Source organism: Tinamus guttatus, unplaced genomic scaffold (assembly GCF_059628265.1).
Source record: "Tinamus guttatus ecotype Peru unplaced genomic scaffold, ASM5962826v1 Tinamus_guttatus_pri_ptg000004l, whole genome shotgun sequence".
Lineage (NCBI taxonomy): Eukaryota > Metazoa > Chordata > Aves > Tinamiformes > Tinamidae > Tinamus > Tinamus guttatus.
The window spans coordinates 9,188,989-9,202,708 of NW_028288538.1; the positions used below are offsets into that span (position 1 = coordinate 9,188,989).

At 42.4% G+C, this 13,720-nt stretch overlaps 1 protein-coding gene across 1 annotated transcript; it reads left to right on the forward strand.

The window, feature by feature from the left end:
- Window positions 1-510: 510 nt before the first annotated feature.
- LOC104567143 (lamin-B3) lies at window positions 511-12,918 on the forward strand. The gene is made up of 12 exons (XM_088540084.1): window positions 511-887; window positions 4,620-4,776; window positions 5,759-5,884; window positions 6,803-6,973; window positions 7,786-7,911; window positions 8,011-8,231; window positions 9,085-9,310; window positions 9,850-9,957; window positions 10,748-10,861; window positions 10,969-11,076; window positions 11,211-11,281; window positions 12,708-12,918. Exons 1-11 carry the CDS (start codon window positions 511-513, stop codon window positions 11,250-11,252), a joined length of 1,776 nt encoding a protein of 591 aa, XP_088396210.1. The 3' UTR covers window positions 11,253-11,281; window positions 12,708-12,918.
- The last annotated feature ends 802 nt before the right edge of the window (window positions 12,919-13,720 follow it).

Below are 13,720 nucleotides of genomic sequence, written 5' to 3' on the forward strand. Positions count from 1 at the left end.
CCGGGTGCCAACCAGCGCCCTCAAGGCCCCAAACGCCCTCAGACAAGCGGCGGGCGGGGACCGGCTGCTTTTCATGGACTGCACAGAACGCAGAAGGCCGCGGCCAGGGCGCAGCATCTCCGCGCGCCGGGGCTGGGGCCGCCTCCACACGGCGCTTCCACCCCGGGCGCGCTCGGGGAACCGCGGCGCTGCCGCCGCCTCCTGCCAGCTCCTTCCGCGCCCTCCGCGAGCGGCGCCGCGGCCGGGATGCGCTGCGGCGCCATCACGTGCAAAAACAGAGAGGAAAAATATATACATATGTTATATATATATATACGTGCACACATGTATTGTTGTTTGCTTTTAGAGGAGCCGCCGCCGCTGCCCCCGGCCCGAGCCCTTTAAACGGCCGAGGCGGCGGCAGCTGGCGGCTATTTATACCGGGCGGCGCAGGGCCGCGGGGCGCCTTGCGCGGGGCGGTGCCGTCTCGTTCCGCCGGAGCGGAGCGCGGCAGAGCAGTGCGGAGCTGCCATGGCCACCCCCACGGCCCTGTCCTCCCCGCCGGGCAGCGGGGCCCGCACCCCGGGCCGCCCCGCCGCCACCTCGACGCCGCAGAGCCCGACCCGGCTGAGCCGGCTGCAGGAGAAGGAGGAGCTGCGGCAGCTCAACGACCGCCTGGCCGCCTACATCGAGCGCGTGCGGGCGCTGGAGGCCGACAAGGCGGCGCTGCAGCAGCGGCTGGGCGAGCAGGAGGCGAGCAGCGGGCGCGAGCTGGGCAGCCTGCGGCTCCGCTACGAGGCGGAGCTCGCGGACGCCCGCAGGGCGCTCGACGACATCGCCATCGAGCGGGCCGCGCTGCAGGTGGAGCTGGGCAAGGTCAGCGAGGAGCACCGGCAGCTGCACAGCAGGTCGGTGCCTGGCCCTGAGGCGCAAGAGGTGGCTGGGTGGCCCCTGCAGCCCTGGGTGCTGGGGAGGCACTGCTGCGGGGTGACCAGGGTGGTGTCACCCCACTGTCATGGCCCAGGGGGCCTTGGTTAGCAGGAATCCCAGTGTGCCCTGGCATGGGCTACAAGGATGCTGCTGGGAGCACCTGCTCCTGTGCTGTTACGGGGTTGCAGTAGAAGCCCCCTGTGCTGGGCACAAGGTGTTGGGAGACCTTGTGGAGGGTTGTGGTGCTGCATGGATGCGCGACTGACTGGGGTTGCCACCACAGCAGTGTCTGTAAACACCTGCTGCCATGCTGGGAAGCATTTGGAAAGCTACAAGGATGGGGAAAGGTACTTCAGTGTGGAGTTTGCATCACCTCTTAGAGGATTGAATGCCTGAGGGGACTAAGCAAAGAGGCTTGTCCTGTAAGCAGTAGAGCATGAGTGGTTCTTACCTGGTCCAGGCTGGTACTGCACAGGACTTGTCCTAGTGGCTCTTCCTTCTTCAGACTGGGTTAAAGTGCTACTGGGATGAACAGTCTGCTGTTTCAGGCTTGACTTGCTATCAAGTTGTGTATCCTGTGCTTGGCATCTCCTTGTCATCTGGTTCCTAGAGGCTGGAAAAAGGTGGTGGCCCAACATCAGTGCAGTTGAAACTCCTTGAAAGAGAAGTGTCTACTTACAAAATGCCTCCTTTGCAACAGATAGTAGTGCCACCTCTCTGCACTGCCTAAGTTACTTACAGCTATATAATGATTTGGATGCTAATAAGCCCCCTACATTTTGTTACAAGCTTTATTGCATAGAATTTTTAGGTACCAGCTTTTTCTGACTCTTCATACATGGTACAAATGCTGCATCCTCATGGATTCAGTAGGCTTTCAGTAGCCTCTTCTACTTGAAGACAAACCTTGTTTTTACTCTAAGCTTCTGTTTTCAGCTGCTTAGAATACCTTGGACTTGTCTCATTCATGCCAGATTTTGGCTCATAGGACTGTTTCATAAATCTAACTAGGCACTTGATTGGATAGTGAGAAGGCTAATGCCAGTTCAGGAATTTTTCTGCTGCTCTGTGTTTGTATAACTCAGTGACTTTGTTTATAAAGCTTTAGTCTTGGCAGGTATGTAATCCTCTGGACTGATAAAACTTCTTTAAAGTAGCTATCTTAAAATGGCTAACTTCATAACCTGCAGGAAATGATACAAAGTATATGCTGCTTTCTGAAAGGCCTAGGCTAGAGTTATAGTATTAATGTGTATATGTATCTGGGCTGTCTAACTGCAAATGTCTCAAATGACTTGGAACAAACTACTTTGAGGGTATCATGCCCTTTATATAAACCCTTTAAATAACTTGGAACTCTTATAGGATGGAATGTCACTAGATAACTTTCCCAACAGCATTAACCATTGACTCTTATTAATCACCCTAGTAAAGAGGCTAAGTTTCAGCAACAATGAAACATATTTACATTTAAGCTATTTTGTTTTTATGTCTTAAACAGTGCTAGCTGGAAATGGGCCAAAGATGTTTGGGAAGCAGGTGTAGTGGATAAGTATATCAGTTGTTTGAACTTGGAGCCTGAGGAAGGTCAAAGCAGGCACAGCAGCACAGCAGAAACAGGACTGGTTTCCTTGCACACCCGTGTCTGTAGATATGTTTTGAACATGCAGTATGTGCTGTAGTAAGTTAAAGCTCTAAGAATGACTTCTGTAAGTGATGCTAATCTGTGGCCCTGGCAAGTGGCATTTATTTGAACATTATATTGGCTTAAATTTCTTGAAATCAAGTTCTCCAGGTCAAGCAAGCTATGACATACATATCCTGGAGGATATAATTGGTATGTGATGGGCAATAGCTGAAAGCTACTGTCACAAATAGTTGATAGTCAATAAAGCCAGGGTTAGGTCTGGAATGGCTTGTGCAGATTTGCAAGTCTGCACATCCAAGGTTGTGCAGTACTATAGCTTCTTGCTTCATATCAATGCAAAGTGTTGTTCTGAATTTCTTTTAGAAGGGTAGCAAACACTCTTGTTGGAGTCAGGCTTGTTAAATTGTTGCTACTAAAGTCTTCTGAAAACATATGTTGGGAAAGAATCAAGAAACCTGAACCAGTCTCAGAGGCCTGCAGCAAAGTAAATGAAAAACCCACAGTTAAGCACAGATGCTAATGGCATATTCTTGCACAATTTTAGGTGACTGTGGAATGAATTTGAACTGTAAAATGAAATTGATACAATAAGTATCATTACTATACTTGTTAGTATCAAACCAGGTGATACTCACAGTGACAGTGATAGCAGAGATGAGAAGAAGAAAGTGGAAATAAATGCCTAGTATAACATTGTAGTTTTTCTATTTACAGATATAGTTATCATCTCATTGATCATTGCTACCCCCAGTAGAATTATTCTTTTCTAGTATCTGAGTAAACAACTAATTTTTTTTGAATAAAGTTATTAAAATACCACGACCACAAAGTATGGAGTCAATCCACAAATATCTTTTAAAAAGCAGGGCTGGAGGAAGCACCTCACCAAGCCTCTCACCCCAGGCCTGTATAAGGACCAAGTGTACCTGTGGCAGAGGTTTGTAGACCTGCTCTCCTTTCTAGATGATGGAGATTCCAGATTATCCCCAGGCAACCTGCTTTGATGATGAACTACTATTAGTTTCCTCTTCCTAACATCTAACCCAAATAAACCCCCCTGCAATGTAAGTCTACAGCTTCCTGTCTCTTCTACAACAGACATGGAAAAGAGATTCCCTGCCTCCATGCTGTTGTCTTTTATGTATATAGAGACTGTTATGGCTCCTGTCACTTTTCTCTTCTCTAGACTAAACAACTCTTACTCTTTTTCCGCTCTTTTCTTGCTGTCCAGGCTTTCTAGAGCCGATTGCTCCTGTGGAGTGACTCTGGCTTCCCTCCAGCCACTCTGCTCAGTTATCTACTGGAAAACTCATTGTATAAATTATCACAACCTAGTTGCTTGGTAGAGCATTTTTTTTTTTAGCTAGAATGCTATTCTCTGATTTCAAACTTGATTCCTGAGCAGGAAGCAGGGCTCTGGATGTGGATCAGACAACTGCAAGGGTGTAAGGTAGATCTGCTGGAGGTTATTGCCCCTTTCCGTGCCACGAACTTGCTGCAGGGACCAACTGTTGTCCATTGGGGGCCACGTAAAACTGGCCACTTAGTGTTCATGCCACAGGCTGCTGTGGAGGGAAGCGGCCATCTTGCAGCACAGGGCGGGCTGCCCCTCAGCAGCACGGTGCCCTCCAGGGGCCAAAACTGCTCCATGTTGAGTGACCCGCTGCAGGGGGACAGCAGTGACAGGGCACTTCACCCCACAAGCTGTGGTGTGCCTGGCCCCACTGCTGAGCTTGTCCATGGCCTCCCTGTCCTGGTGGGTGATGGTGCTGGGCTCTCTGAGTGCTCCCACCCCGGGGCTGTCACTGCTCCGTGGTTTGGCTCGCCTTTGTGCCGTAAGGCCGGGGTTGCTGCTTGGATGCCATCTTGATGGAGCTGTTCCCAGCTCTCGGGGTAGCTTGGCGGTCCCCCAGGAAAGGGCAGCCTGGACTTTCCCTCCTCAAAAATGTTTCCCTTTTCCTCTGCTTCAGTTCTACCACAGGCTTCAAGGTAATGGTAAATATAAAAAAAAAAAACCTGTTTCTGTCTTGGCAGCTGATGAGTGTAAAACTTTAACTTGTAGGAATTCAAAGAAAGAAGCGGATCTGAGCCTGGCACAGGCTCGCGTGAGGGACCTGGATGCTCAGCTGAACGCGAAGGAAGCCGACCTTGCAACAGCTCTGAACGAGAACCGGAGCCTGGAGAAGGACCTGCAGGAGCTGAAGGATCAAGTGGTCACTGTAAGGCTCATTCCCAGCACTTTTCTACTTTGGCTCTTGCTTTCCCAAATTAGTTGACTGGCATTTAAAAGCAGGCAAAAACTTATCTATAACAAGTTCAGGAGGGCAAAAGAGGACTCACTGATTCTTACCAAAAGCAAATGATGCTAATCATTGGTTCACTAAAATGTCCTGTTGCAAGCGCCCTTAACTTTATCCAATGGCTGCAATATGCAATCCTTTTTCTAAGGGCAAATCAAGTTGAAATGAGTTAATTTGCTACAGCCTATGTATATGTCACTAAACGGAGCACTTGATAGACCATTTTTATCCTTAAATCTTGGTAGAATAAGTAAATTCTCACTGCTTTAACAAACTCTTATGCTACTGAAACGAACTCATGATTGCTTGAATTGCAACTCAACCAAAGTGTATTACAACAGCTAGGGTCCTAGAAATGTGCTATGTTGATACTTTAATGTCATCATTGAACAGGCTAGTTTGGGATTTCCACAATGAGAACTAAAGCTTTTTATCATTAAAATAACACATGCCCATATTGAGTGTGTCTAATAGCTTGCCAACATAGGCTGTATTTGGGGGATATCACTTGCTAAATATCAAATAAATGACACTGGAATTCAGGCAGAAGTTTAGAGCAGTTAATATTGTGTAGGGGAGGAATGTATGCAGATGGTGCAATTGATTTATCTGAGGTCTACTTCCTGGCCTTGAAATAATACAGCAGTAAAACTTAGCTGGTGTGACTGTGGGATTTTGCATACTTAACCCTCTGAATAATGCAATTAAACAGGATTCCTTCTGTTGCAAACATGCTGGATCCCAAAGAATCAGAAAATTAAGCAGCAGAATTACCAACTTCACCTAAGAGAATTTTTTGATTGCTGTAAGAATGAAATTGAGTGGTTTGTATGAAGTTGGCGGCTTTTATTTGGAGAAACAACTTGTTAATTTCAATTACCTTGATGTCCATCTCTTCCAGCTGAAGCTCTCCCTGGAGGATACCAAAAAGCATCTCCACAGTGAAATGTTGAGGAGAGTGGACCTGGAAAATCAAACGAAAACTTTGCAAGAGCAAATGACATTCGAGAAGTGCCTTCATGAAGATGTATGTTTTACCTTATTAACAAGGATTCTTGTAGGTGTCATGACCCCTGGATGCCCTTAAAAGCAATATTACATGTGCTTTATCCTTAAAAAGGTAACTAGCTGAGTCAACCTATGACAGTTCACCAACAATTAAAAAAAAAAAAAAACTAACTAGGAAGACTTCAAGAAAGTACACAACCTCATGTTAACTGGCATAGTACCAATAGGTATCTGGAGTATGAGAATTTTCTCAGACTGCACTTCTGAAGGTAACTACTATCCCAATATACTACTTTGTATAACTAAAAGTACAAATGTTACAGTTGAAATTAAGTGGTTCCAGGTGTTGGCTAGAAGCCTAAAAGCTTCAAAGAAGCTGAATCTCTTCTAATAAAAATCCATGTTCCCCACTTTTTTAACACTTACCAAGGCTGTCTAGTCAACTTTGTGAAAAGTCAATATGTAGCACAGAACTAAATAATATGTAAATTAATCTCCTGACTGGAATGAATTCCAAAGCATGTGTGGTTAAGTAGTAGGGAATCTGAGTTTAACCCAGCTTTCTCTTGAATAAAATAAGAATAGGAAAGACAACAATTCTTAAACTGAACTCTACATGCATGTCTTCTAACTATAAGAAAAGTTAAGAAATTAATATACTTGAAAGGATTAGTCTCCAAACTAGTTGCAAACTACTGCTTTTCATAGTTTCAGAGCCATGTTGGCAGTGAGGAAGCCAAACAGCCCAGCATGCCTAGATGGAAGTAGGTGATCTAATGGACAAATGTTTAAGTTCCGTGAATAAAAATATATTACCATGTACTTGATAAGTCTGCTTCAGTGTGGAATGAATTGCTAAGCTGTTACAGTAAGCCCACAGTCTCAAACTGAGCTGTGGTGGTTTGCTTATTTTCTGAGAAACTTGTTTTCCTCCTAGGAGCTCAAAGAGACAAAAAGGGTCCATGAGAGCAGGATAGCAGAAATGGAATCTGGTCGTCAGAGAGAATTTGAGAGTAAGCTCTCAGATGCTCTGCAAGGGCTCAGAAAACAGCATGAAGAACAGATTCAAGGATACAAAGAGGACCTGGAACGAACATGCAATGCAAAAGTGAGTGTGCAGAAGCCACTAAAACTTAAGCTCTGAACTTTGATGTGATTGAATTTACAGCATAAATAGCTGAGTGCAAAAACTTGCTTTCAGTACAAAACTTCCTGTTGTGAATGTGAAGGGTAATCAACTCAGCAGCTATGGTAGAATCTCAGAACAATGTCAAATATTTGACAATTAAACTTTCTGTCCACAGACATGTATTGTTTAAAATGAAACTGGTTTAAACATAAATGGTCCCTTCAAGGGACATGGTATGGGATGGCAAATGTAACCAAATTGATTGTAATTCAAACGATGGATAAATCTGAATACAAGCCTGATGAAGTTAGGTGTTCTGTTAGTATTAAGCAACTACAATACTACTGAATAAAAGTTACTCTGATTTAGAAATAACTTAGTGTTGGGGAAACTGTTCAGAGCTACTGAGGAAGAATAACATTTGGATAAGGACACCTAATGTCATGTAGTTTCATGCTTTGACAAGCAGCTTCCTACCTTATTCCCAGTTTCTCTTCTGGAGAATCATTTATTTTATTTCAGATCTGTACAAAATCTTTACACATCTCTAATTGACCTATCCTAAACCAGCACCTTTAATTACCTGATTATTGCTGACATGATATCAAAATCATGTAAAACCCCCGAAAAACAATGAAAAATCTCTTGTCCTGGAGTTTATTGGTATCTGCACAGCTAAGGAAAGCGTAACTATTTCCAGATGTAATACCCTGAAAATCACTTTGTTTTTCCCTTCCTATTCAAAATGGAAGGTCATAAGTAACCCTTTACTAATGGTGACTTATCCATAGATAGAGAATGCCCAACTGTCTGCAAAAAGAAATAGTGACTTTGCCAATGCTGCTCGGGAGGAGCTAATGGAAACAAAGCTGAGAGTGGATATTCTGACATCTCAAGTTAATCAGTATCAAAACCAGGTACTATCTATATTTATACATACTTAATATCATTATTTTAAGCTTGCCTCTCTAATCTTCAGTTATGTTTTAACTGATTTTTTTCTCTTTTAATTTTAGAATGCTGCTTTGGAGAACAGGATAAAGGAGCTACAGGAGAGACTGGATTATGATCGTGATCTCCATCGAAGACGTATGGCAGAAAAAGAGGAAGAAATGACACAAGTCCAGAAGCAGGTACAAGCACAGTTGGAAGAATATGAGCATCTCTTAGATGTCAAACTAGCTCTAGATCTGGAAATAAATGCCTACCGAAAGATGCTGGAAGGAGAGGAGCAGAGGTAGGATATGACAAAATCCTTATGTGAAGACTTGGTTCATCTAAGACCTCTATTACTTTACTATGTATGCTTTAGAATACAAAAATGGCAAAAAGTAAATATGACTGTGTATAATCAGTACCACAGTTTAGTTCATAAAAACTGTCTACAATAGGCTATGCTTAATTACTCCACACCCCCTTAACAATCTATTAAGAAGGTCAAGCAACTCAGAAATGTAACCAAAAGGGCTCTCAAAGCTCCACTAGACCCTCCTCCTTGGAATCATACTGAAAATCTCTCAGCATCCCAGAATATAAAATGGCCTCTTTCTCCCCATTCCTCAGACTTAGGGTATGATGCCACATATGTGGGGTAGTTATTGATGGGGGAAAAAATACCAAGCACTGCTTGGAGATAGTCATTCTCCACAGGATTTACTCTGTGGAATTAAAATTGTGGGATTTCAGCATTAAAGACTATATATATAAATGAAATGAGGATATTGTATCCACTCCAACTATCCATACACTGCTTTGTGAGAACAACATGAACTCCCACTACATGCTAAGAAAGGTCAAGAACTTCAACTACTTTCACCAAAGAGTATATCCATAGAGATTTTTAATGAATACTTCTTGTAGCTGGGAATGTTTCTTATGGACATAAGTCTGGTATGAACTCTAGATTCAAGGCTGTTGTCCAAACTTAACAAGCTACTTACTAAGTTATTCTTGCCAGTAAAAATAAAATCTTATGCTGAACACTTGAGGGAAAGCTGGGATATAAGAAGCTGTTAGGCTTGGATCTGCTGGGAGGGGAGGAGCAGAAGAAATAACATTCACTTGAATATCTGTATCTGATTCCTTTCTAGGCTAAAGCTCTCACCTAGTCTTTCTTCACCTGGTACCACAACTCAAACAGCAACAAGTCAAGGGCGTCGACTTCTGCATGGGAGAAAAAGGAAAATGAAAACCAAAATGAGAGGATATAGTACTGGACTTAAGACTGTTCAGCATGCTTCATCATCTGGAAATGTATCTATAGAAGAAATTGATACAGAGGGAAAATTTGTCAGGCTTAAAAACAACTCTGAGGAGGTACTGCTACTCATTCAAGTCTGCATTCCCTTCCCTAAGTAGGGCTCCTTGTGAATGACTTGTGGCTTAGTGAGATGGAGTTTGGGAAGAATAAAAAGACTGCCCACCTAAATACTGAATGAGTCTTCAACTAACCTGGCTCCTGTCAAGGGCAGTGTGTAAAATGACTTGAACCTTGCAGGGGTTTTACTCAAGGGCTGTTGAAGTGCCTTTTGGGGGAGTTGCACTGGCTTCTATCATGTGGAAGTTTTCAGTTATTTCTCACCAGATTCAGTATAGCACTACTGGAAATACTTTTTCCTTGATGAATTGTATAATACGCTTAGTAAATTGGATAATTACTTAGAGGTGCTTAGGGCAGCTAAAAGGTTGAATAGGACTGCTGGTCCTATAAGGTGTACAAAGAAGGTTTCTCTGATTAGCCAACTTTTCAAACAATGTAATCTGCAAATTTTGAATTAGAATTTCTCAAATCTTGCAATTAACTCTTCTATAATGTGGTGTTGGTCTGCAATGCTGACAAACTTCTTATCCCATAGGATCAGCCACTGCATGGATGGGTGCTGAGACGACGGCTTGGAAGTTTCTCTGATGCAACATATAAATTCCCTTCACAGTTCACCCTTCAGGCAGGCCAAATAGTTACAGTAGGTAGCTGCTTTGTAGAACTTATTCAGAGCTCTATTTTTGTTATTGTGGATGGACCAGTTTTTATAACAAAAAAGCTATATTAATGTCCAAGTTTCTTGGTATTCTGTGCTCAGAGAACCAAAAGAAATGATGTAGAGAGGAGAGATGGGAAAATTCTTGCAATGCCTTGAGCTGAAATGCCAATTAAATATTCTTTATAAGAGTAAGTCTTGGAGAATGTGGTTTCCCAAGATTGGGATGTGTTGTTTTTGTGAATAAAATCAAACTCTATTTACTGTTACAGCTCCCCATGCTTTGTCAGAAGATTTGCAAAGACTTTTCCTACTACTATCATGTCTAGTCTACTGCAGTTCAGCAACACTGGACTCGGTGGTGTTAAACTAAACATTAGCTATAAAACCTTATTCTAAGTAGGTCTAGAGAAGTGTTCAAAAAGTCTAACTCAATTCTGTACTCCAAATTATCACAAGTTTACTCAAGAGGTCTGGTAGTGACTGCAGGTTAGGGAATGCCATCTTCTGTACACAACTTGCAGACATGAGGAAATCTGACGGTGATTTTTGCTCTGTGACCCAAATGGTGTGTATGTCCAAGCATGGCCACCTCTTAATCAGGCAGAAGCTGTTAACAGGTTTTTTTCTGTACTAAATGAAGCACAAACTGTGCCATGGAGCAAAGTGGCTCAATTTTATATTACTGGACATCTTTGGGAGTGTTTGGGATTCAGAATAATGAATCTTAATCTAGCTATGAACAAGACTCTTGAACTCACTTATCTGTCTGCAGATCTGGGGTGCAGATGCTGGTGTACGCCCAGGTCCTAGTGATCTGATCTGGAAGTCTCAGTCCTGGGGAAAAGGGGACACTCTGGGTGTTACACTCATCACAGAGGCTGGTGAGGTAAGTGAAATAGCAACTAGTTATAACTTCCTGATACTGAGCTTTCTTGATGTGATTAAATCTTGAGGGGATGAAGGGGTCTTGGTGGTGACACAAGTGTAATCTAGGAACTGGCAGAGAGGAAGATAATGCATGTACCCAGAGGAGAGGAGAGCAGTGAGCAAGATGAGTGTGAGGAAGAAATCACTGGAAGTGAAATGGAGCTTCCATCTCGGGTAAGCAGTTCAAAGTTTAAATACATGCTATCAACAATTATTTCATGTCATTACTACATCATTACATTACTACATGAAGCATTCCCTAAGTACTATCCATATCCTACAACTCTTCCCATTTTTCTTGATGTCAGAGCAAAAAAAGAAGAAAAAAGAAATGTTGTTTGGTTTCATGATAATGGCTCCTGTGGGCATCCTAAAGCAGGTGAGATCAGTGAGAGAATCATGCCTGTAGTCCAGTAGGAAAGCTGTGCCATTAGTGCTGCGGTCTCTTGTCCCATGTAGGATGTAGTTGCATGGCTTTGCATCAGAACTGCAATTGTTGTCTTGTTTCTTTTTCTGGTGGCGGAATATGATTAAATAGCACTAACTGTCGGGTCTTATTACTAAAACATGCACTGCAGAGCACTAGCTCTAATGTCTGTTCCATCTAAACCTGTGTCTGAGCATGAGTAAGCTGAATGTTTGAGTTCCCTTCTAGGAATAATAGACACTAACAAAATGTTTCTGTGGGGTTACTTATCTGATGCTTTAAACAGTTCCCTGACTGACTCTTAAACTTAAATTCACACTGAAGAAAGCTAATAATTCCAAAAATGTAAAAAGCCTGAAATCAGTTTTGGGTGTATTGATTTGCCTAAGTACTTCTGAAACTCAAACACGAGTTTGAGGCACTTCAGTGCTGGCTCACTTCTAAAATTCTTCTTAATTTGCACAGCAAAATAAGCATCTCAGCCTTAGATATCCCTTCAACACCTTTCAAGTGAAACTAAAACAGATGTAGGTCATGCTAATGGAACTGACAAATAGCATAGGCATATTTTGGTTGAATTATAGCCCTTTTGCCAGAGCTTACATATTTCAGTGTCTCTAAAAGACTCAATAGCCCTTCCAAATAGCTTTTGATGTATTACTAGAATTCTAAACTTCTATTTTGAATGTTCCTTGTGTGCTTCGATGTACTAAGTCAGGTATCTAAGTACTCTAAAATACAACTACTATGAAGGCTTTAAATCATAACTGAACCAATCCAGGAAAAGCTAGTTTTCCAAATATGAAGCTAACAGTCATGACGGCTGGTGTGATGGAAAAGTTAAAACTTTTAGTCTGTTTTATCAGCAGCTTTACAACAGAACTGTGAGCCACTTATGGTAATAATACATTCCAATACTCCCACTCAAACGTTTGCATCTGTCCTTTCCCATGCGGAATTTCAGTCAAAGTCCTCATTATTACTGCCTATCTGCTTCTGCCACACCAGCAATATAAAAATGATGGCAACTTGGTCAAAAAGTTCATTTGCAAAGGCTAGCATGAATCTGAGGTAGCATGAAGCTGCATGCCAGAAGAGTTGAAGTAGCCTTTAATTAAGGAGGAGATGGCCCATGTATTGCATGGACTCAAATTCTAATTTTAGTTCTTGCTTTCAATCACTGACTTCCATTAGTACAGTGGGTAATATCCTGCCTCCTAGTCCTGTTTTATTAACTAAATCTATCAAATTATATGTAAGACATATTATCAGAAGATTGTAAAGGTAAACCATCTTGTTTTTAACTAGCTTGCCCTGCAATAACATCTTAGGTTTGTTTGTGTGGTAGTTACTTGATCCCTTGTTGTCATTTCTGCAGCAGAATGAGGACCCTAGCTGTTCCATCATGTAACGAAGACAAAGTGATGATCGTCTAAATACATCTCAGTCCAAAGTGATGTTTTAGACTACATGTGTTCTACTATCTCCTGCAATATCTGAAACTTGGAATTTTTCACCTCATTTGATGTGTGTAAGGAGTGCTGTCCATAATGTGAGACTTCCTACCATCTGATACTGGACCCTGTCCTGGACTCAACTGTTTAAAGAGCAACAATACAAACTCCTTTCTTAGTTTTGCTCTAAACTGGAACATAAGGATCTAGTTTTCTTAACCTGCTGGTGCATGGAAGAGGAATACAGTTTACAATACTTAATGTTAGATATGTCCCAAAATGATGGCAAATACTTGAGACTGAGCAAGAGGCTGCCCAGCTTTCTGAATACTCTGCCATGGGCTTTCTCTGAAGGCAACTTCTGGTTGGTGCCTGAGTAGCAAACTACATGGCCCCGATGACAATTAAGCTTGTATCTTAAGCAAGCCTGAAGTAGGCTGGGGCAAAGAATTATCCTGAAGGGTGCTGAGTATCTGAAATGTTCCTGCTAAGATCTTGATAGTGGAATATGAAACTGTTCTAGACCACTTGTTAACTTTCCAGTGTTTCAAATTTTACAATTAAAAGCAACTTGTGAAATGTTTTTTACTTGTTATTAAATATATTATTTCTGTATAGTAGCACCTTAATCTTAGACTGGAATATCAGATATTTCTAAATACAGCATAGCTTTTACTTTCAGTTTGTTGGAACCTGAATGTGGACAGCTGTATCCTACAAATGTTTGGGGAAGAAACATCTCCTTCCAAGAGATAAGGTACTATAACAAAATTAGCCCTTTGAATGGTGCCAACAAGCCAAGCTCTTAAGAAACATGCCAAAACAGCAGAGCTAGAAAGCACCAACTGTACTAAGATACATGAAAAACAGCTGCTTCTGGAGTTCCTGTGCATTACATCTGACATAAGTAAGGGGAAAGCAGTCTGCTGTGTTGCTT